The following is a 22569-nucleotide window of genomic DNA, read 5'->3' as shown; positions in this document are numbered from 1 at the left end:
ATCACACTCATTGACAAACACAATAAAATCACATACATTATAGACATAGTCATTCCAAACACTCACAATGTACAAAACGCATTCACTGAAAAAATTAGCAAGTACACAGAACTCGCCCAGGAAATAAGGCATCTGTGGAGGATGGATAGGGTGCTTATTGTACCTGTTGTTCTTTCCTGTACAGGTATGATACCACACACACTACACAAAAGCCTGGAAACATTACAATTGAATAGAAATACATACAACACACTACAGAAGACCACTATATTAAATACATATGCCACATTGTTAGGAAATTCCTGAATACAGACACTGACACACTTATTTAATTTTAGTTTTATTTGGTTGCTATGCCTTGACTCTTGTCCGGCTAGTACACAGCCACCGGTGTGAACCGAGTATAACCCACTAAATTTTTTTTAAATTTATATTTTTTAAATTTTAACCCACTAACATTTTAAGGCTTATTTGTAAAAAATTTGTTTATATATATATAATTTATTATGGAATATTCAAATAAATAAATAGAAAAATTAGTTTTTAAATTCAATAAGTAATAATTGAAATGTCATAAATCTTAAGTCTACAATATAAGCATTTTATAATAAATATTAAAAAGAATTTCAATTTTTATTTTCTATGTATTATTATACAATGATACACAATTTTTGCATGTTATTGTTTCATTAAACAATTAATTCAATAAAAACATCAGAATTGATATCTTTGTCTAGCACTGTAATTCTCTAAATACAAATGACTGCAATCATAATTTGACAAATCTTTTTTCTAGCCATTATTTTTATACTGTGGACATTTTTTTCACAGTTTCTGGGTATGATAATTTCAAGTTTCATACAGAAGAAAAAACTATCCATTTAAAATACAACTTCAAAAATATAATGAATGATCTAAAACTCAAATTAATTCAGAAATTGGATAATTACATATCAAAATAATTATTATTTTGTCACAGAAAAATGATATAATTTACTATAAAGTGGACCTATAGATTTATTCATTCAGAAAGTATATAAAACTTTAATACTTTAATCAAAAATTTACTTTACCTTGATTAGATTTCCTTTTTTGTTATTTGGATCAGTACCAATTTCATATTTCTTTTCTGGACCAAAAAAGCAAACTAATTCCCTGGTTACACCAAGATGTCCTTCAAGCAAAGCTTCTTCAACTTGACTACTGCCAGTTGCTAAAACTTTTTCCTAAAAGAAAAATTTTTAATATAAAACTATATTAAATTACAATTAATGATATTTTAAAGTAATATATATTACTAATATGTATGTTTAACTAACATCCATAATATGCAATACATATAAAACATTCTTGTTTTCACAAAATAGAATAATATTAGGTTGTTCGTAAAGTAAGTTCGATTTTTTAACCACTAGACGTATTATTCGTATTTTTCCCGCCATTTTCATTCTAAACTTTAACATCATATATTTTGACAGCTAGCATTTTAAGGCTTATTTGTAAAAAATTTTATGTAAATTTGTGCAATTATTTATTTTTTGTGTCCCATCAAATATGGAAGATCGAAAGCAGCATTTTCGGCATATTTTGCTTTTTTATTACCAAAAAATCAAAATGCTCTTCAAGCAAGAAAAAAATTGTGCTACATGTATGGAAATGTGTTGAGAGAAAGACAGTGCCAAAACTGGTTTACAAAATTTCGTTCTCAGAATTTCAATATTGAAGATGCACCACGTTCTGGATGGCCAGTTGAAGCCAATGAAAACAAAATAAAGGTACTGATTGAAGCAAACTGCCGAATAACAACACGTGAAATCACTAAGAGATTGAATTTGTCAAATTGAACTGCTTATGATTACTTGAAACAAATTGGTTTAGTTTCAAAGCTCAATCTATGGGTTCCACATGTTCTTAAGGGGAGATGCTCTTTTTGGTAGGATTGTAAGAAAATTTTTTTAGAAGCTTTTACCAGACAATTTAACAATTGATTCGAAAGTGTACCCCAAATCGAGTAAACAAATTGAGTAATATCGTCAAACAGAAAAGACAGCCAGAATTGACCAACAAAACAGGTGTAGTGTTTTACCACGATAATGTCAAATTTCACACAAATTTGGTAACTTGTCAGAAACTGTTATAACTTAGATGGGACGTGCTATCACACCAACAATATTCGCCAGATCGAGCACCCTTAGATTATTATTTGTTCCAGTCTATACAAATTTTTTTAACTGTAAGACATTTACTTGAAATGACAATGTCAAAAATCACTTGAATCAGTTTTTTTGTAATCAACGATCAAAAATTTTATGAATTTGAAAACATGCTACTACCAGAAAGAATGACAACAGTTATTTGACCAAAATGGTTGATATATAATTCAATAAAATATTTATTTATTATAAAAATATTCTGTTTTTTTCCATGGAAAAAAAACAAACTTACTTTCCGAACAACCCAATAGATAATAGATGTGCAGACATGCCTATTTCTGATAAAAGATCAAGTATTCCATATGCTGTGAACAAGAGATGAAGTAGAATAAATTAAATTAAATTTTGATATCAAAACTGCCTTACTATATTTGGTATGATAAAATCTTTATTCTTAGTAGTAGACTATTCTGAAAATTAATGAAGCTTTTAACTTTTTTCTTCTTACATGCAACAGAAAAACTTGATATATCCAATTTTCCATTAATAATAAGTATTAAATTGAATAAGTAAGAAAAAATTCAGATAATAATAAATCTGATGTTTAAAGTCTAAAATGCATTGTTTCTTACTATTTTGATAAGTGCAATGAAGCACATCTAATTTATTTATATGATGGAAAAAGATCTGGGATTATATAATATTCTTATACTATATTATTTGAGGTATTAAAACAATATACTTACCCTAACAGATTTTAACCAATCAATTTCATTATTCAATAAATACTGTGCAGTAGATAAAGAGCAATTGCTGACGCATGCATAATTTAATAATCGGCATAGAAGTTGAAAGAATTCATGAGAATTTTTGGCATATTCTTTGACAGTAGTCTAAAACAATAAAATATGTTTGTGTATCAATTCATAATTGAAGTTAAATCAAATATTTAAAATTTTTAATTATGAATAAGAACTAATGAAAATAATTTAATATAAATAGAGTTTGCAAATATAACATATATAAAAAAAAAAAACACTAACTTTTTAATAACAAAAAATTTTTAATGGTCTAAAACAAATTTTATCATTATACAACGTATAACTTAGATTTGTGTATATGCAAAACAATTTACAGAATAAATTCTATTATTATTATTATTAAATTATTTAACTTTACTGCTTATTTATAAAATGATAAAATATTTTCCAGTTAGTCTTAGTAATTTTTTTTTTAGAATATCAGAGCATGCTTCTTAACTCTCAGAGGATTATAACTTATTAATCAGGAAATATTTTATGAAATAATTTATAGAGTATATATTGTTAATAAATATCTAAATTAGTCCTTTAAACAAATATTAAATAATATTCAACATAAAAAATTTCATATGTGAAGATTTTCAAATGATATACACTAGACATCCTTATTAGCAAAAGAATTACCATAATTTTCTGTGAATAACTTGTGAGTTATCAATCAATTTTAAAGTGTACTTACAAACTCATCCAACAGCTTTTCTTATGTCTAAACTTATCAAGAGCATCTCTAAAAGATGTGTAAATCTTTTTGCTTGTTATAGACATTCATCTGCTGTAACATATACATGCCTCATCTTTAGTTCCTACCCACATTTTCTGTACATTAATCCAAACTTTAAACATTATTATTAGACATCCCTAATCAAACTTTATGTTAAAAGTTGATAAATTTCTACTAATTCTCCCTTTCTTCATAATGATTCATGAGAACTATTTCAAAGTCAACTGTTAATTTTAACATAAGTTAGTTCTCTACAGTTAATGAGAGCTAAGCTGTTGATGCTCCAACCAGTGTTATCAAATAGTGTAGTCTAAGTGTAAGGAGTTGATTCTGAGCCATTCTATTTTGTTTGTGGATTATTTTTTGTTTGTTATTCTATTTATTTTGGGGTGTTTTATTTCATTAAGGATAGTCTACCGCACCTCACCCAGGAAAAATTCAAAATTAACTCTCCATTATGACTGCTGGTGGCAACTTATGACATCAACCCAGAAATGACATCTTGGGGGAGACTTCTACAGAAAGTTAAAAGAATGATCTCCCACCGCAAATTGTCATCAGAAACACAATAAAAAATTATAAAACTACTTATAAGGGAGATGACATGAATTAACAAGACCGATTACTAGAATGAATGAGGTATTAATGATTAAGTATGCAAATGAGGTCAAGTGGGTGGCTTGTAACTTCACCCCAACCACACTATAAGGAGGAGAAACTGAAGAATGAAAAGAGATGGTGCTAAGCAAAATTAATAAAAGGCTTTACAGTTCCAGTGACAGAAATTTTTGGTAATGATTAGACAAATTAGTAAGACTCATTGTGCTTTTTCAACATTTTTTCCATATTTTGCTTGTTGGTTTTGTGGAGATAGTTCTAAGATAGTTGTAGCTTACTTTGTAAATCCCCAATTGTCATGAAAGTTTTGTATATATTTGTTTTGATTTTTTGATAAATTATCTTTATCTGCAAGTTATTCTCTAATGTTATTTCTTGATTGTACATATTTGGGCTTATACTAATAAATAGATGTTTTAGCATTACATATAGTAATTATTTCGGGTTTTGACTACAACAACAATTTTCACCACACAATGTCCAGGCCTGGCACTTTTGAATCCTTCATTTATGTAACACACCATTAAAGTAATATCTGGGTTTTTTATTTGATAAGACATTACATAAGTGCAACTTTCTTAGTAAAATCAACAATAACGATTTTAATGATAATTACTTTATTTACCATTTATTTCAGTGTTTTCAACCTTTTCTTGATAGTAACTCGTCAGAGACTGCATTTCTTAACTAAATACACTCAAACAAACCTTTACATATGCAGCCGTAATTTAATAGATAAATTCAAATGTTTTCGACCATATTCAAGGGTCTTTATCAAGAAAAAACTGAACAATCGAACTTCGAACTTAAAATTTGCGTTACCGATACAAGCGTTATTTTTGGAATGCTTTTAAAAAGATATTCTATCGTATAAGCACCATCTCTACATATTGGCTGTAATTACAGTAGTTAAAATAATACCAGTAAAATACATTAAAATACAATAAAGTGCAGATAGAAACAAAAGTTAAGAGAGTTGCCGCTTTGCTAACTTTCTTGACTCTTATGGTATGCATGTTTGCCATGCTGCCGATATTTTGCTTGCATCCCGGAAGTTGATAGCTAAACCTTTTTGGCTTGTTTTGCAGATATGCCAGGCTTCAGCGTATCTGAGGTGCTTTTTGTCGCGTATTATTTGTATCAATTTAGCTCGGTCCCACTCCGCTTTGACCTCTTGTGGGTCGGCTAAGACGTACGTCGCCAGCGCTGTGCATGGCTGTTCTTATCTTATGTTTCTCTGGTGCTCTAACAGCCTTTGTTTGATGGATCTTCCAGTAGCTCCGATGTAGAACATGATATTCTGCCTCCGTGTGTCTGTAACCGGGATTCTGTAGACTCCTGGAAGAGTGTTCTTGTCCACAGCATCTTTGTCTGCCCTTAGCAACTGATAACTTTTGTTTCTATCTGCACTTTATTGTATTTTAATGTATTTTACTGGTATTATTTTAACTACTGTAATTACAGCCAATATGTAGAGATGGTGCTTATACGATAGAATATCTTTTTAAAAGCGTTCCAAAAATAACGCTTGTATCGGTAACGCAAATTTTAAGTTCGAAGTTCGATTGTTCAGTTTTTTCTTGATAAAGACCATTGAATATGGTCGAAAATGTTTGAATTTATCTATTAATTTACGCCTGCATATGTAAAGGTTTGTTTGAGTGTATTTAGTTTTCTTGATAGTAGCACTCCCAACATAATTATTTTCTTGTGGCACCTCTATTTCTTTATCAACATAAAGTTACTGCATTTTCAGTACTTTTGGCAATATATGGAAGTAGTGTTAGGGAAGCAGGAAATATATGGAGTTAGTGAACCAGGAAATATAGTGCTGAGCAACAGTTCAGCACTATATTTCCTGGTTCTGAAGCCCATTGGAATAAACCTATTGAACACAGATTTGCATCTCACCAATCACCAATGCAATCACATGTGTAACACTAAACAGGATCAGTTCCCACAGAAAGTTCTCCCAGATGACATTCCTCCTTGGAAAATTGCTCAAGTGTTGTGTTGCCTTCTTCCTTCGATCCATTTCAAAGTGTTGATGTAGCATCAAAGCTGAAAACCACTGACTTATTTACCCTATATCTCATAATGTAATCATTCCCATCAAGAGTCACACTGGACCCATTGCCACCTAAACTTGTCTCAACTCCAGATAGTTCTTTAATTATCAAATATAATACAAATGTAATCCTTTTCTATTTAGTTTTTCAAAGTTATTTTAGCATTTATTATTATTATACATTTAATAATTATTATTTGATAAATAAAGCAGAAATAAAATGAAACAATAAATAAATTTTTGTCATTTTGTATTTTTGCTATTTTTACACTTGATGCAGTTTAGGAAGTTTTGACTCAAATATTCTAATTTTGTTGACAAGACTATGTCTTGTTTATAAAATCGTACTGCCCAATTTTCTTACCAGCATAGAGATATAAAGGAGTACATGTCGAGAGTTGATATTTGGCACAGAGTATTAGGTGCCCAAATCATTTGCGCATAAAATATCCAGACTCGTAGGTAGTCAGGGAACCGAAAATCCAGTCAAAATAAAATATAAAATGGCAACCCTCTTCTACAAACAGGCAAAACAGCCACCTCATCCTACCGAAGTTGGGTAGGGGAGAGTACCATCTGCAGTCATTCTAAGAAGTGAACTCTGACCTTAGGACTGAACACGTAGTTTCTTCTATGTTAAATAAACTTTGTAATCTAATTTTGTAAATTTGAGTGCGCTTCAAATATGACGTTAAAACAGTTTTATGTCATTACAAGTGGACTTTTTTTAACATTATCTAGTATAGTAAAATCGTAGGACCGATAAAAATTTGACTTTATATTAGGGTTGTCGTTATATTCGATGACATTATAATCAGGTTAAACTGTACATTGTTTGTGCAAAGTAAAAAAATAATTTCAGATGATACAATAGCCACAATTATTTTTTCAAAAACGGGAACTTTTCGTTACGCATTGACAAAAATTCAACCTGGGCCGACATGCAACAGAGAGAAATTTTGAAATTAGATAGGTTAATTTTATTGAAGATGCATTGTGGACGATCTTGTGGTCGTGGCCGGCAAAGTTTGAACGATCACGCACAAAAGCAGCGATATCAAAGAAGATAGGAGAATGAGAACAAGACCTGTCTTGAGCATCAAAGTGATTCTGTCTCCAAGACATAGTCTTATCCCAAATACAGTTTTGCCGTTTTACTTGTTTCATTTATTTTATAACTATATTTACACCTATACTATATTGCAAGTAGAGGATTTGATCCCGGGATCTCGAAAATCGGGATCCCGACCACTTTTCAGTCCCAAAATTTTCGGGATTAAGTTTTCCTAATCCCGGGATTTTCGGGATTGACATCATTTTAAAAAAATTGCAAAATAGACTGCATGAAGCGAAACGTTCAGTGCCAGTGCTTTTAACAGAATTGCTTGCCTATCATTTTAATATAAACTACAAGAAATTTTATTCCAAGCAAGCAGCAGAAATTAACCTAGCGGGCTTGCGATGCTTGCTTGGAATAAAACTTCTTGTATTTTCAACTAAAATGATAGGCAAGCAGTTCTCACTGGGTTACTTGGTAATATACTTCATTTTTGTATTTTTGAATTTTCGCGGGCGCCAATCGATTTTCTGGCGCAGTCGAGAGCACTACTCAGTGCGTTTTACCTGTCAATGTGTCAGCCATCTTGTTTTGCCAGTGTGGTTAATATAGACCTGACGCTACTCGCTTTGGGGGGGTCGACCTTAGGTGAAAAGGTTATGACCCTCGCCTTGTCCGCGATCTGTCAGGATGATGCGAGAAAGTCTTTTTACGTTTCGGGGTAGTGGTTTGCTGAACGCTGAGAGACTCACACAGAGACCGAATTTACAAAATTAACGCGTTTATTTTTTGAAAAACATGCTTACAATGATCGAAACAATCGGGATTATAGCCTTTACTCCTACAATCCCGATCCGTGTCGACCGGACTGTTTTCTTCCATCCTCCCCGTGTCCTCGAAGCTTATAAGTATTTACTAACGATTCCTCCAACTTCCATCAACCTAAACGCGTTTTCTCTGCAGCTGCATATATGTGCAACAAATTGAGAAGCAGACTTGGTGATGAGACACTAGATGCGTTGTTATTTCTCAGATCATATTTTCGCAATTCAAATTAGAATGTTCCTATTAAATTAGTTTTCTTTATATTTAAGAAAAATGTGACTGATTAATATTATTTTTAAATACTTTTTCCTAAGAAACTTACTTTACTACCTACTTACTAGGTTGTTATATGAAAGTAGTCTATTTAGTCGATGTTAAGAGAGATTTTTGTGAATTTTCAACGTTTATTTGCATAGTTTGTTACATAAAAGTTTTTTCAATTTATGTGAGTTTAAAGAGATCTCAGTGATGCTTAAAAAAGAATAAATTTAACATGAAGACAGTGATTTTAAGTCTGGTTAGTCTGACTGTAAGTCTGATTAATTAGAGTGATTAAATTAACTAGGTGTATACCGTAAAATACGTTGATTTTTGTCTAAATTTTGATTTTTAATTTCTGTAAGATTTTCTTATTTTTTATTAACCCTCAATACCGAAATAATCCCGGGATCGAATAAGTATAATCCCGAAATCCCGGGATTAAAAATAAGGACCGGGATCAAATTCCCTAATTGCAAGTGAAAATAAAAAATAAAACAAAAAAATGAAAGAAAAAAATGTTTGAGACAATATCTTCTACACTGCATACAAGTTAAGTGTCATTTTTTCAATGGTAAATTTGGAGATGCACGGTCTAGTGCAGGTCACAGGTTTTATTTCTGTTCTTCAATTTTCTGTGACTATATGGATCATATGCAGAAAATTATAGTATACTGATCATTATCTTTATAATGCTTCTTCCAGTTATTATATGAACATAATATTTAATTATCTTTTTATAATGGTTTCTGAAGATCAATTCAAAATCATGAAAGATTACAATACTAGCTAAACTTATTATTTGACATTAACTGCTATAATTTAACTTATTATATAAGATATAATATAAAAATTCTCTGGAATTCAAAAATCTAAAGCAGTTTATAAATGATATAAAATTTTCAATTATAATATCATATAGTAAGATGATACAAATAACTATTGGAATATGAAAATATTAAAATTAAATTACAAATACAGTAGAGCGTCGTTTATCTGAATCAATTGGGGACTGGGGTTGTTTGGATAACTTATTTTTCAGATAACCGATTATGTACAAAAAATATATTAACCTATCCCATGTTGAAAATTTTCTCCGTTGCGTGTCGCTTTGTGTTGAATTTTTGTTGATGTTAAGCCTAATGTAAATTTTTATAATAATAAATATGGCTATTGTATCGTTAAAAATTATTTCTTTATTTGGTAGGTATTTTGTACAAACAAAATAAATATATTGAAAAGTTTAAAAACAAAAAAAAAATTCTACAGTAGAACCTCGATTATCCGACCGTCCTAGTCGGCAAATTTCAAATGTCCGCTAGTGATGTGGCGCTACAATATTTGGCTATGTCTTGGCTACTTTAATATTATTTTTACGTGTTTTAGCTGGCAACACTCATTCGACCATGAAAGGGAGCCAGTATTTAAACGAAGCTTAATTTTCTAATTTTTAACAATACAATAGCGACGATTATTATTTTAAAAAATTTTTGTTAGGCTTAACATCGATGAAAATTCAATGCAAAATAGGTTAATAGCAATATACTAATTACATGGGATATAATAATATACTACACTAATAATGGATTTTTTCATACTTTTCGGTTATCTGACTTTTCAATTATCCGACCAACCCCAGTCCCCAATTAGGGTGGATAATCGAGGTTCTACTGTACTTTAGAAGTTAATCTAGTATCAAAAACGATCAATTTAGCACGACACATGTCTGGACTTAGTCCTCAGAAAAACACCACAGAAAAGTGCCAGTGCTGCCAGCTAAAACACACACACCAACAAAAAAATATTGGAGTAGCCCAAGATATAGCCAAAGGTTGCAGAGCCACAGCACTAGCGGAAATTTAAATTTGCCGATTGGAACGCTTTCAGTTAACTGACGTTTCGGTTGACTGGCTTTTGGATAAACGACGCTGTACTATAATTAAAAGAAAGGGCATTTTTTAAAAACATTTTAAAGTTCTTATTTCTTATGGTAGTTATTTTTTGATGAGTAAAATGTATCCAGTATAAAAGTTAATTATATCTGAATAAGCTATCCTTTAATTATTTGCAATAAATTTTTAATTTATTGCAAATAATTAAAGGATAGCTAATAATTATATGATAAGCTAAATATATATATATTTAGCTTATCATTTTTCCTTCACTTTATTAAAGATATATTATAACAAAACAAATTATATACAGAACTTACCATTAAATGCGTAAAAAGAAGAGTAATGAAAAATACTAATGTATGGTGACCAGGGTAACATTTCGTAGCTATTAAGTAAAATTGTTCTGCAGCACATAAACGTAAAGACCTAATAATAATAATAGTAAATAATGATTTAATTTTTTAAGCAAAAAATAAAAATTAACATATCTGTGAAACTTTTTACCTATTTTTGCAAATAAGAAGTAAATCTATAATAAAAAGATGCCAAGTTTTATCTTTAATTAAAATATCAAGTGCTTCTGGACACAAAGCAAGAGAAACAGCTAAAACTTCTAATGCTTCTTTACAAAGATTTATTTCTTCTGATTCAGGTGGTTTTAATGTCTAAGTTTTAATAAAAACATTTTAAAATTTCATAATACAAACATATTAAAAATTAATTTTATATTAAATAAAATTTTTATAAAATTAACTTTTTTACTTCTGTTATATAATACAGGGACCAACAATCACTTAACAATGATGAACCACATTTGATACAATTTCTCAATATGGAAATAATTAAATAAATAAATAAATATATATATATATATAAATGAGAATGTTTGTTTGCTATACACACCTATGCTGTTTGACCAATTGCTACAAAACGCAGTAGTTACATTTATATACCGCTAACTTACATAATGTCAAACATCCCATCCCAAAATATCTATTGGATTTCTGTAAATCAATCAATTTCTATCCCCTTCAATTTTCTGATTTACAGATAGCGCCATCTATTGGTGCTACCTGTAAATGAGCAAATGGAATGTTTGAATCAAATGTAAATCAGCAATTACATTTTCTTAAATTCTTAAGCTACATGTAAATCACAAGAAAATATTCTTAAATACAGTTACTAATAAAAAAAACTTTTGTAAGTATAAATTCGTCTTATTTGATGTTGTTTTCTGATAATGTTGTCGACTACATGGAATCAAAAGTGTTATCCTGTGAAAAGTCTATAAGAATTTAATTTTCCACATCTAACAACTTGAATTTTTTCATTTCTAAATTGTACTTTCTGAATTCTAATAAGCACCCTCCAGTAGCGGTATCAAGTTTAAATATATAATCCTTATTTTTTTTTTTTTGCAAAATTTGATTGGTTGGCAGATTACCATTTGATACTTGGCTGCAAGTGGTACAGTTTCTTAGAGTTAACATTAGGAAAAAAATATGATAACAAAAACTTTTTAAGGCATATATTCGATTGATGTCTACTTGACCAATGAGACTGTGCCATTTCATACCAAGTAGCGAGATAAATGTGACAATGGTAAGTTAAAATAGCGAAACTCTCTATATGGTTTTTGTTTTAATGTTTGTTATATGGACTGTTTATTTTAAAAGTGGTGTAAGTCCATTTTTTCTTCTTTCAAGATATTTAAACATTTGCATTTTAGTTGATTCAAAAATATAAACAAAGTGTACTAAGTTTGACAATGTTTCTATGACTTTAGAAATATGTAAGTTGATTGAATAAAGACTTCTATGTGAATTTATCCAAACTAATATATTCTTTCTGGGCCATAAATGGACTTACACCACTTTCATAATTATTGAACTGTAAAATTCATTAAATTTCTATTATGTAAAACTCAATTTCACTTGAAACACATTGTGTTTTATTCTGATTTTGTTCATATATAATAACAAGAAATAAAATAGTATTGTTTATTCTGAACATTAAAAATATTTACTTATTGTTAAACTTTTTTATGATAAGTTTATCATTATTATGAGCTTACCATTAGACACTGCTTTTCATTTAGATTCATTACATGGATTTTTTTCTAGTCCATCAAATTGTACATTTGTTGGTAATATTTATAGTTTTACTCCTCTGTTGTAAGGGGCTGTCTTTAAATGATGTCCACACTGAAAGGGAGGGAGGGGTTAAGACAAGTCGGACAAGGGGTTTGAGTATTAGTGGACATCCATTTATTTCATAAAATTTTATACAGTATGCATTTTATTATATTTATTTCAAAGTTTCTTGTATGTTTCATTTCTACTTATGGTATCTATCATTCATAAAGTGATGAAGGTTTTACCAGGAATAGAGTTATGTTGGACATCCATAGAGGGAAAGGGGTTACAAAATCTTGGACAAACTGGGACAAGAGGGGAAAGTAAAAATTTCAAGAAAAATGCACATGTAATTTATGGATAGCCCAAGTGCTTAGACTGTAGAAAATGGACTTACACCACTTTCAAAATCAATGGTTATGCAATGTCATTTACGATAAATTTTCAATTGAGCAAAGCTTATGGTTATTTTAAAATGTTAAGTGTGAATTGTTTATAAATAAAAAGTTCACACTAAATTGTATGTATATTATATGTTTTCTCAATTTTTTCCAAAAATGGACTTACACCACTTTCAAAATAAACGGTCCATATTATAGTGTTTGATTTATATAACTACAAAGATTATCTAATGTAAGGGCTTTTTATTCATATACTGTATACAATTTTAAAAAATTTTTAAATGTGTTAGATTGGTCACTTCGTGCAATAAACCTTTGTATATAATATAATAGAAGGATTAGAAATATGAAATAATCTAATAATCTTAACCTTTGTTGTTGTTATTTTTGCCTGGGCAACACCAAACTTATCTGCTAGTGTATATATAGATATATAACTATGCAACTGTTATTCATTACAGTTGCATACTTAAATTAGAAACTCAAACAATTTGACAATTAATAAAACAGTTAAAAGCATTCTATGGGAAATGAATAATTCTATTTCAAAGATATTTTTCAGACCATACCATCTTGCTAACCTAGAAAAAAAGAATAAAAATGTAAAAAAAATTGTTTCTTGACAATATCATAATTATATCAACAAAAAATATTGTTTATATCTGATAGACTTTTTCTATTTTGATATTACTGATATTTTCTAAAATTTGTTTTAAAATTTAAAGATGAAATATATAGCAGAGTTTGTCATTTTCAGTAATTTAATTTTTTTCGTATTGCTGAAAACTTACATGTTATGTTATATAGCTTATTTTCAACTTCTGCAATAAATAAATATTTTTTTTAGCAAATTACCATTTGAAATTGACTCACATGTGGCTCACAATTGTCAATCCCTTATATAGTGTGTTCTATACCAAATATTACCATTAGAAAAAAAAAATTAACACTGTCTAAAAATTTCAACACATTTTAAAACTTACTTTTTCCTCTAAAGAATGAAGATCTTCATAAGATGCTTGCATCATATGAGTACAGCCAGATGAAGAAGCCCAGGCGATACAGATTATTGAACGTACAGTGGATAAGTCTGGCATGTGATTTGTACCCTTGTAAGAAATTATTTCCATTAAAATCAATCATAAATTAATATTTCTTTATAATTAATTAAAAACTTGTTGATCATCATCAATGATTATTTTCTGTCTCTTGAGACAGAAGTGTCATCCTAACATTTATAGTATGTTGCAAAATGAATCTATCTTATTTCTAAGTGTACTTTTCTCTATAATACTGTAATTAATAAATTATTACTTAATTTACAGTATTTTTTCTCAAACTATCAATATTTAACAGTAAAATATGTCCCAAGAAAGATTGTAGCCTGAGCATGGCCTATTAGACTAGGTTGAAAATGTTTGCTAAATAAAAGCAAATCCCAGAAGCCAAAAAGGTGTTTATAGATTTATTTATTAAGTAAGATTTGAATATGTATTTGTAATTACCAATGTATCTTATTACATTTTCAATAAAAATAATCTATATATATATATGTAAGTAGGGAGTGCACCTNATTTTTTTTTATTTCAGGTGCACTCCCTACTTACAAACAATTTGACTATGTCTAAAATTTAAATTTTGTGCAGATTGTGAAGTTCTCTTGCTCTTTGTGGTGTGTCATTGAAGTCAGTGTTTGATCAGTAATAAATAATAAACTTTTAATAAATAATTAATGTGGGCTTATTTCTATCACATTTTGTCATTTTTTTGTTTTTGCACAAATTCCAAGGTTCCATCACCACTCATGAGATGTCATCAAAGTTGGTGATGTTGGCGTAATGGTGTTTTTTGCTATTTGTAAATTTTTTATAAACTTTTATAATTAAAAAATGTGTCCAAAATGTAACAGTAAATCTAGCAGTAAAGAAAAATGCAAGTGTCACACTATTTCCACAGAAACTAAACTGTAAACTGGACATTATGAAATTAAGTGCATTAGGTTAAAAAAAACTGTTTGAAACACCCACTACAAAGCAATAGTGAGCGAGTAAACAAGTGTAACATATTCTATAAGTATTAATACATTGAAGGACCAAACACTAACAATTTGTGGTCATTCTGTGTACAAATGTACTTTATAGGTTAGTTTTTGACACAAACATTTTGACTTATGACAAAACCCCAGGAACCTAACCCATTTGTAAGTGGGGAAGAACTTGTATCATAACTACAGTATAATTTCCTCAGTGGATACATTCCAGTATGCATATCAGTGAACCACAATGTACTAAAATGTGTTCTAATATTTGCTAGTGAGTTCACAGTGCACATCACACTCATCTGGCTGTAGGTATAGTGAGCTCTGATGAAACAATACAAATGCCTCCATGGTTATGTTATTGACATCATTTTTGTTATTCTTCTGTATCAACCCAAACTTATTTTGATAAAATAAATCTGCAAATGCCAATGTAGCCCTGTTTGCTTCTGCCATCTTGTTAGATTGCCAGACATTCCAGTAAAAGCTTATTAAACAGTTCATTGATGAATTGTGGCTGAGATACATAAAGGAATCTTCTGATTTAGAGTGTAAAAATTAATTATTTCTTTCTATATTTAATATACTTCACTTGTAAAAATATTAGAAAATATCCTTAGTAACATGCCATGTATTTTGGAAGTAATTGTAACATCAAGTTTTCAATGTGGGTTCCATTAATGTTTGATGAGTATTCTGGTTAATGTAATTTATTCTTTAATGAGATTCACCTACAATTCTGTCAGATTCATGGGGAAATATAATTGGCGACAGATGTAATATTTGAGATAATTTTGCAAACCGCCAATAGGATTTACATTTCATAAATGTGAGGACCAAGAACAAATATACAGAATTCATTTGTGACTTACTTATGAAATCATCCTTTAATTCATCATTTATTATTGATATATGTCTTATACTATTTTTTGTGAGTGGTGTGTACTATATGTTCATAAATAAAAACAGTGCAGATTACATTTAAAGAAAATTTTCACAAAACTTCTCTTGGGTGAACACCTCGCTAGAACAGTTTTTTTTTTTATCCTGCAAGTACCTGTTATAGAGAGATTTTACTGTATTAAAGTCTCATTTAAATCTGGTTATTAGTTTACCTTATAAAAATTTTTTCCAAATATGATGATATCATAAAAAGCATGTTTATAATTTCATAATCAACATTTGAATGGCATCTACTGTTAGAACTATTTATATCATAAAAATAATTTCTAGTTTAGAATGAAGTTAATGTAGGTTTACAAGATAACTTTAAATATCTTATAAACATATACCAACTATTTTGAGTTATTAAGTAAACAATTGCTTCTTTTGCAACAAATTTTAAATTAAGAATATATTACCCTTATTATCTTAAAAAGTAATTACCTATCAATTATATACTTGGAAATTATTCAAATGATAAAATGCTTAAATTTAGAAAGTTCAGTTTTTTTTTTTTTTTAAATTTTCAAATCAAATTTTTTCATTCAAAATATTCTACAGAGCGCAAGAAGCATAATTAACAAAAAGAACAAAGTCCAATAAATATTGTAAGTGTTCAGAATTTCATAATTAAACTCTTAGTTTTTCCTTGTTTTTTATCTTAACATACAAACATGCAATATCTTGGAAAATATTATGCCTCTTCTATTTTTCTGTAATAGGCTTTACCAGTAATTTCCACTTTCTAATAGTCTAATTAAACAGAAACAACACATATTGTTTATGTTTTATTGAATCAAGTAATAAAAAATACCTTTGCAATCCCATCAAACACAAAACACTGTTTTTATTGAAGATGACTCTCCACATTACACATGCACACACAAATGTTTTTCACTGGAAATTATCATAGACAATCCACTTTTTAAACCCCTTATTAAAGGTTCTAAAAAATTTAGTTTTTAATGCATACAATCAATCAAAATGTAGTCACAGCACTATGATATTCATACACCACATTTATTTACAAAATCCTACTTCCTTTGAACATTTAATCCTTTGCACTTTTGATATTTTTATTGTTTTTGCATTCTCTCAGACTCTTAATTTTCTCAAACAAAATTCAATTAGCCACTTTCTCAACTTTTACTGGCTGTCTTGCTCACATTGTGCATTTCATATTTTTTTAAATGTCAAAACTTGTTTGATGAAATTTTGTGAACTGTTTATAACAGGTCCTTCGTGATACAGTTTCTTCTCAAGAAACTTCACAAATATCATTTTGTTTGTTATTTCTTTCATGCAATTCATATAAACTTTATTTTGCTCACAGTAATCACATAAAACATCCTAATCTATTTACTTAAAATTACTTTACTCTGTAAGTATAATGTGCTTTTATTCAAACTGTTGATGAAATAACTATTATGATTATTATATCAAAATACTTGCCATCAAATTTTAAATTAATCCAAACTATCCACAAAAGTTTTGAAAACTGTAAATCAAAGTTTTTCCCACAATTTATCATTCAAATCTCTTAGGTTTACATTTCCTACAGAGTAACCATTACAACTCTCCATAAGATAAAATTCTTTTTATTGTTTTTTAATAGAAAACAAATCTGATTGATATGTTAATAAATTTTTTTTTTTCAATTTTTTAAATTACTATTTTATACAAAATAATTGGAAAAATAAATTATTAGGCAGAAGAAATTCTGGATGGTGCGGTATGGATGTTGCCACACCACAGATATGTTTTTTTTTTGTTATTTTCTCACATTTATGTTTAGTAAATTTATTACTGTTTGAATGCTCAATGATTTAATTTTTAACTAGTTTTTATACATTTTCTACAACTGTAACCACTTAAATTATTAATAAATATGTCTCATAACTCTTGTGAGAAAAGGCGAGAACAAGAACATTTGGTAAACATTAGTTAAAGCAAATTTTGTCCTGTCTCTTTTTAGCAGAAACGAGAAGCATAAACTCAAAGATCATTTATTCCATAACAAATTCAAAATTAAAAAAATTTGTATAATCCAGCAATAATTTTTCATAAACAAATGTTTTCAACAACCTTAACTAATTATCTTAAACCATTTTCTAGAATCTGAAGATAATCATTTAAGATGGTTGAAAACATTTGTTTATTAAAATTAATTGCTGGACTATACAAGTTTTTCATTTTGAATTGGTTGACATTTGTTCATATTGTCTAAAAATATTAATTTTGAATGAACTAATTTGGATGTCAACAGATAAATTTTATTAACTGATTATATAATCACTTATTGTAACATTCAAGAAATTTTTTTAAACTTACCTGATCATGAAGTAATTGAGCTAAGCGTAAGGCAACATTTCGAACCATATATTCTGAATTAGGAGAAGGAATATGATGAAGTGCTTGTTGCAATATAGCTGCTCTTCCTGTTAAATGTATAGTAGTAGTACTAGGCAATGTAAATGATTCAGGAGAGCTTTGACATGCTTCTAATTCTACTTGTATTATACAATGAGCAACTGTTGTCAGCAATAATTTACAAATTTTTAAAACAACAATATAAGCAGCCCTGAAATTATAATTATTTATCAGCATTTTTATTAAAGATAAAAAAAAGTAAACAAAATTATTGTAATGATAGGTCTACACAGATAATTATACTATTCATTTTTATAATTATTTTTACTTTAAGAACAAATTAATTGACTAAAAAATCAATATTTTCTTATATAATTTTTCACTTATAGTTACTATATACAGATGGGTGCAAAAGTACGTATACAGTTGTTATTATGGAAAAAACATACAGAGAGAAAATAGGAAGAAAAAAATATTTTTATGTACAAATTAATCAGACAAAAAAACTGACACACAAACTGGAAATATATACTAAAACAACCACTTCACACTTCGATGGAAAGCGCTGATGGCAATTGAGAATTACAACCCTGAACTCGATGTGCATAAGTTCTGGAATTACATCAGACGCAGTAAGAAGTGGCTCCAATCTAACAACATGACAATGGTCAAATCGGATAAGAGCAAGGCAATAGTCGTCATGCAACGGACAACCTATGTCAATAGATTACACCAGTATATAATTGAAACTCAATGTCAACCCGCTGAGACCTCCTACACAACAAAGCTACAAAGTCGTGTTGGTAGGTTCACTCACACTGGCCTTGCTGCAATCTTAGGCCTTCAACATTCAGTAGTTAAGCTCCCCTGACACCCCCCGTCTATTTGCTTTTGCCAAAACGCATAAACCCGGGCAAAAATTAAGACCGGTCATCAATAAATCCAGATCTCCTACATTCTTGTTAGAGAAACGTATCCATCAATTGTTACAAAACCACCTTGACGCATACAACTTTACTGTCTCTGATTCAAATGCACTACTCACTAAATTCCAAAATATAAATCTTAATGGGAACGAATATCTTACTGTATTCGATTTTGTATCGATGTTCCCTTCCATTCGTTTGGTACCATGTTTCCGTGCGCTAGAGAGAGATTTCTTTCTCACCACCACACCTGACGTCCAGAGATTCCATTCCCAAATATTAGAGCTGACGCATATAATATGCTATTCTTCCTTTTTCTACTTTGATGGTCAAACTTACATCCAAAAAAAGAGGAGTACCGATGGGTAGCCCTATCTCAGGGATCTGTGTGAACTCGTCTTATGTAAATTAGAGGAAAGAGTCTTAGTAAGCTTACAACACAATATCCTTAGCTATACGCAGTATGTAGATGATATTTTGATTATATGGAAAACCAAACCTGATATAGGAGAGGTGTTAAAAGATTTTAACAACAACGTCTATGGCCTAACACTAGAATTAGATCAGGAAAGTTGCACAGAGGTTAGGTATTTGGATGTCAAGATTAGTATGGCGAATAAAAATATAACCACGTCTATTTACCGCAAACCCACATACATTCCTCTCTTTATACCTGCTAACTCAGCAGACCCTTGGCCTTTTAAGGGAGCGGCTTTCCGGGTCCTAGTTGCTAGGACTTTCTCCCATTGCTCAGACACTTCTGATACACATATCGAACTGAAACACATCAAGTCCATAGCATCTGCACACAGGTACCACCAGTCCTTAATAAATAGGCTCGCTGCTAACCAGTTATCTACGATAACTACCACCGACACGAGGCTTAATGATAAGGAGCACAAGCAGGTAGTTATAGCTTACGAACTGTCTCTCCAACAAATTTATAATAGAATTGCTAAGGATTTAAACTTGCGCTTAACTTATAGGAGAAAACAGAACATTTTTAGAATCTTATCTAATGCAAAAGACAAGTCTGAGGACAAGAAAGTGCCAGGAGTGTACCGCATTCCATTGCAAGACAATTGTTTCAATAAGCGTATAACATACATCGGGTCCATGTATCGATCTCTAGAGGCTAGAATACGAGACCACAAGTATGATGTGTCCAAGGGAAAATATAATACTGCACTAGCCCAGTATGCTACCGAACCCGGGGTTTCTCCTTGTTGGGATGAAGCTATGCTTTTACACAGGGCTTTTGAACAACACGACTTATGTTTATTGGAGGCTCTTGAAATTTATATAGCGGGTGTGAAGGGAGGTTGCATTAACTCCGACTATATTCTAGTTCCACAATCGTGGAAGTATTATTTACAAAGCCACAAAGCATGATTATGATTTTTAAAGGAAACAATTTTTCCCTATCGCACATCGTTTATACAGTAAACCATCAGGCTAACTGTTAACAATGAATATATTATTACCACCGTATATATTAACACCATATATATTATTATTGTATTTATTTATAAATATTTTAATTATATGTTGTAATACGTAACGATCTTTGTATTCAACATCGTTTAAATGTTAAAAATTAGAACACAGCTATGTTCAAAAACTGTTCAAAAGATAGAACTGTTTTTTTCTATTTTCTGTGTTTTTCTTGATGAGGGCCTCTGAAAGACGGCCGAAAACGTTTGAACATTAAACCTTTTTTATTGTTCGTTTGCTGGAATTATCGCTTAGGTGTGAAGTGGTTGTTTTGTACAAATTAAATCACAAGTAAGGAATATGAACTAATAAAAGGTAATAAAAAAAAAAATAATGAACACCAAACATTTGTATTTCTCAGATTCTCAACTGTATACCTACACACACACATACCACTTCTGATAATGTTTTAACCTATTGTGACAAAATATGTCAGATGAAAAATGACAAATATTGATTGACACATCTGATGCATAAAATAAAATCTTTATTAGCGAAATAATTTTTAAGATTTGAAAATCAACTTCATTGTTTTAAATTAAATGAGAACACAATACTTTTATCAATGTGGAAACATTGCACATATTGTGTTGAATGCAATCAACTTCTTCATTATATAAATTAAACTAAACATAATGCTCTGGAAACTGGGAGAACCTTGCAATATGCAGTCACATTTCTTTAAGTGGTCTTTTTAAAGTGTGTTCAAAGAAATGTCTATTTCCATTACAGCACTTCTGTGCAAGCACATACATGTTTTTTATGTTATTTATGTATTATGTACAACAACAGTTAAAACGTTATTGGAGGCAAAAAAGTTAAATACTCATCCCATTTTATACATATGTTAGGCTCAAAGACCAAAAATGTTCATTGAGCGAAAAAAACAACCGCAACACGCTGTGGTCTCTTTAAATCCTCCACAATGCAATACTCGTGTTGTGGCACTTATAAAAACAGCCACAACATGCTGTGTCTAACTCAAAAAGACCACAAAGCAAAATTTGCATTGTGGCTTTCATATTTGACCACTACACATTGTGGTGATTAAGAAAAGCTATAACACATTCTGAATGTTAGTTGATGCAACCAGAATAGAGGGTGATATGATGCACAGTGGTTTGTAACTTTAAAATATGGGTTCTAGCCTTGAAACATTTCTATTTATAATTTTTAATGCTGAATAACATTAGTTCTACAAGTTTTCCTAGAAATTTAATTTTCATACTTAAAAAATAAAATGTATGGAGAAAAATATGCATTTTTTTTTTTTGGTTTTGCTTAAAAGTGCTAAAGGTCAAACTACATGTACTAGTAGCTTCAAGTTCCATGTACTCCACACAATAAGATAAAAATCAGCTGCTAAAGTTAAAAACTATTGTGCGACAGATTTATTATGGTTAGAAGCCACCACAAGTTCTATATGTTAACCAATAACAAGGTGATGATAAGAAAATAAAACTTTCTTTTTCATTATGATTTATGTATCTTCAATTATCTTATATAAGTAGGTAACAAAATTATTCACCACATACAGAAATGTAACTTGGTTACTTTTCAACAACGTTTAATCATTCGTGAAAATCTGTTGCAGTGCTCGATATGTCAACATTTTCAAACAACTAATTTACTAAAAATAATTACTTTGTCAGGAACATTAAATCAGTGTTTTTTTTTTTATGAGAATCAAGAATGCTGCAGAGTGATTTTTTTTTACAAGAACTATTACCGTGCTATTTCGAGTTTCATTTTATGTTCTTTGAGTGACATTTGCATTTTTTATCAATACAGTATCTTTTACACATTATAAACCATTACTTACTTCCAGATGTTAACATAAATGCTGA

General features: G+C 29.8%; 1 protein-coding gene across 2 annotated transcripts in view; it reads right to left on the bottom strand.

Annotated features, from left to right (window-relative positions):
- Positions 1-22569, bottom strand: part of LOC111623475 (probable ubiquitin carboxyl-terminal hydrolase FAF-X) — a 274716-nt gene that overhangs the window by 66104 nt on the left and 186043 nt on the right. For both annotated transcript variants that reach the window (XM_023366062.1, XM_023366060.1), the window contains 6 exons: positions 18264-18513; positions 13936-14061; positions 10921-11081; positions 10734-10842; positions 2900-3046; positions 1074-1226 (listed from right to left, as the gene is read on the bottom strand). In XM_023366062.1, the coding sequence (XP_023221830.1) occupies positions 1074-1226; positions 2900-3046; positions 10734-10842; positions 10921-11081; positions 13936-14061; positions 18264-18513 (946 nt within the window). The remainder of the gene's footprint in view (positions 1-1073; positions 1227-2899; positions 3047-10733; positions 10843-10920; positions 11082-13935; positions 14062-18263; positions 18514-22569) is intronic.

The sequence above is a fragment of the Centruroides sculpturatus genome, unplaced genomic scaffold (assembly GCF_000671375.1).
Source record: "Centruroides sculpturatus isolate CEXI.00-Female unplaced genomic scaffold, Cexi_2.0 scaffold115, whole genome shotgun sequence".
NCBI lineage: Eukaryota > Metazoa > Arthropoda > Arachnida > Scorpiones > Buthidae > Centruroides > Centruroides sculpturatus.
Note: the sequence above shows the minus strand (reverse complement) of the source record. Positions and strands in the feature narration are given on the sequence as shown.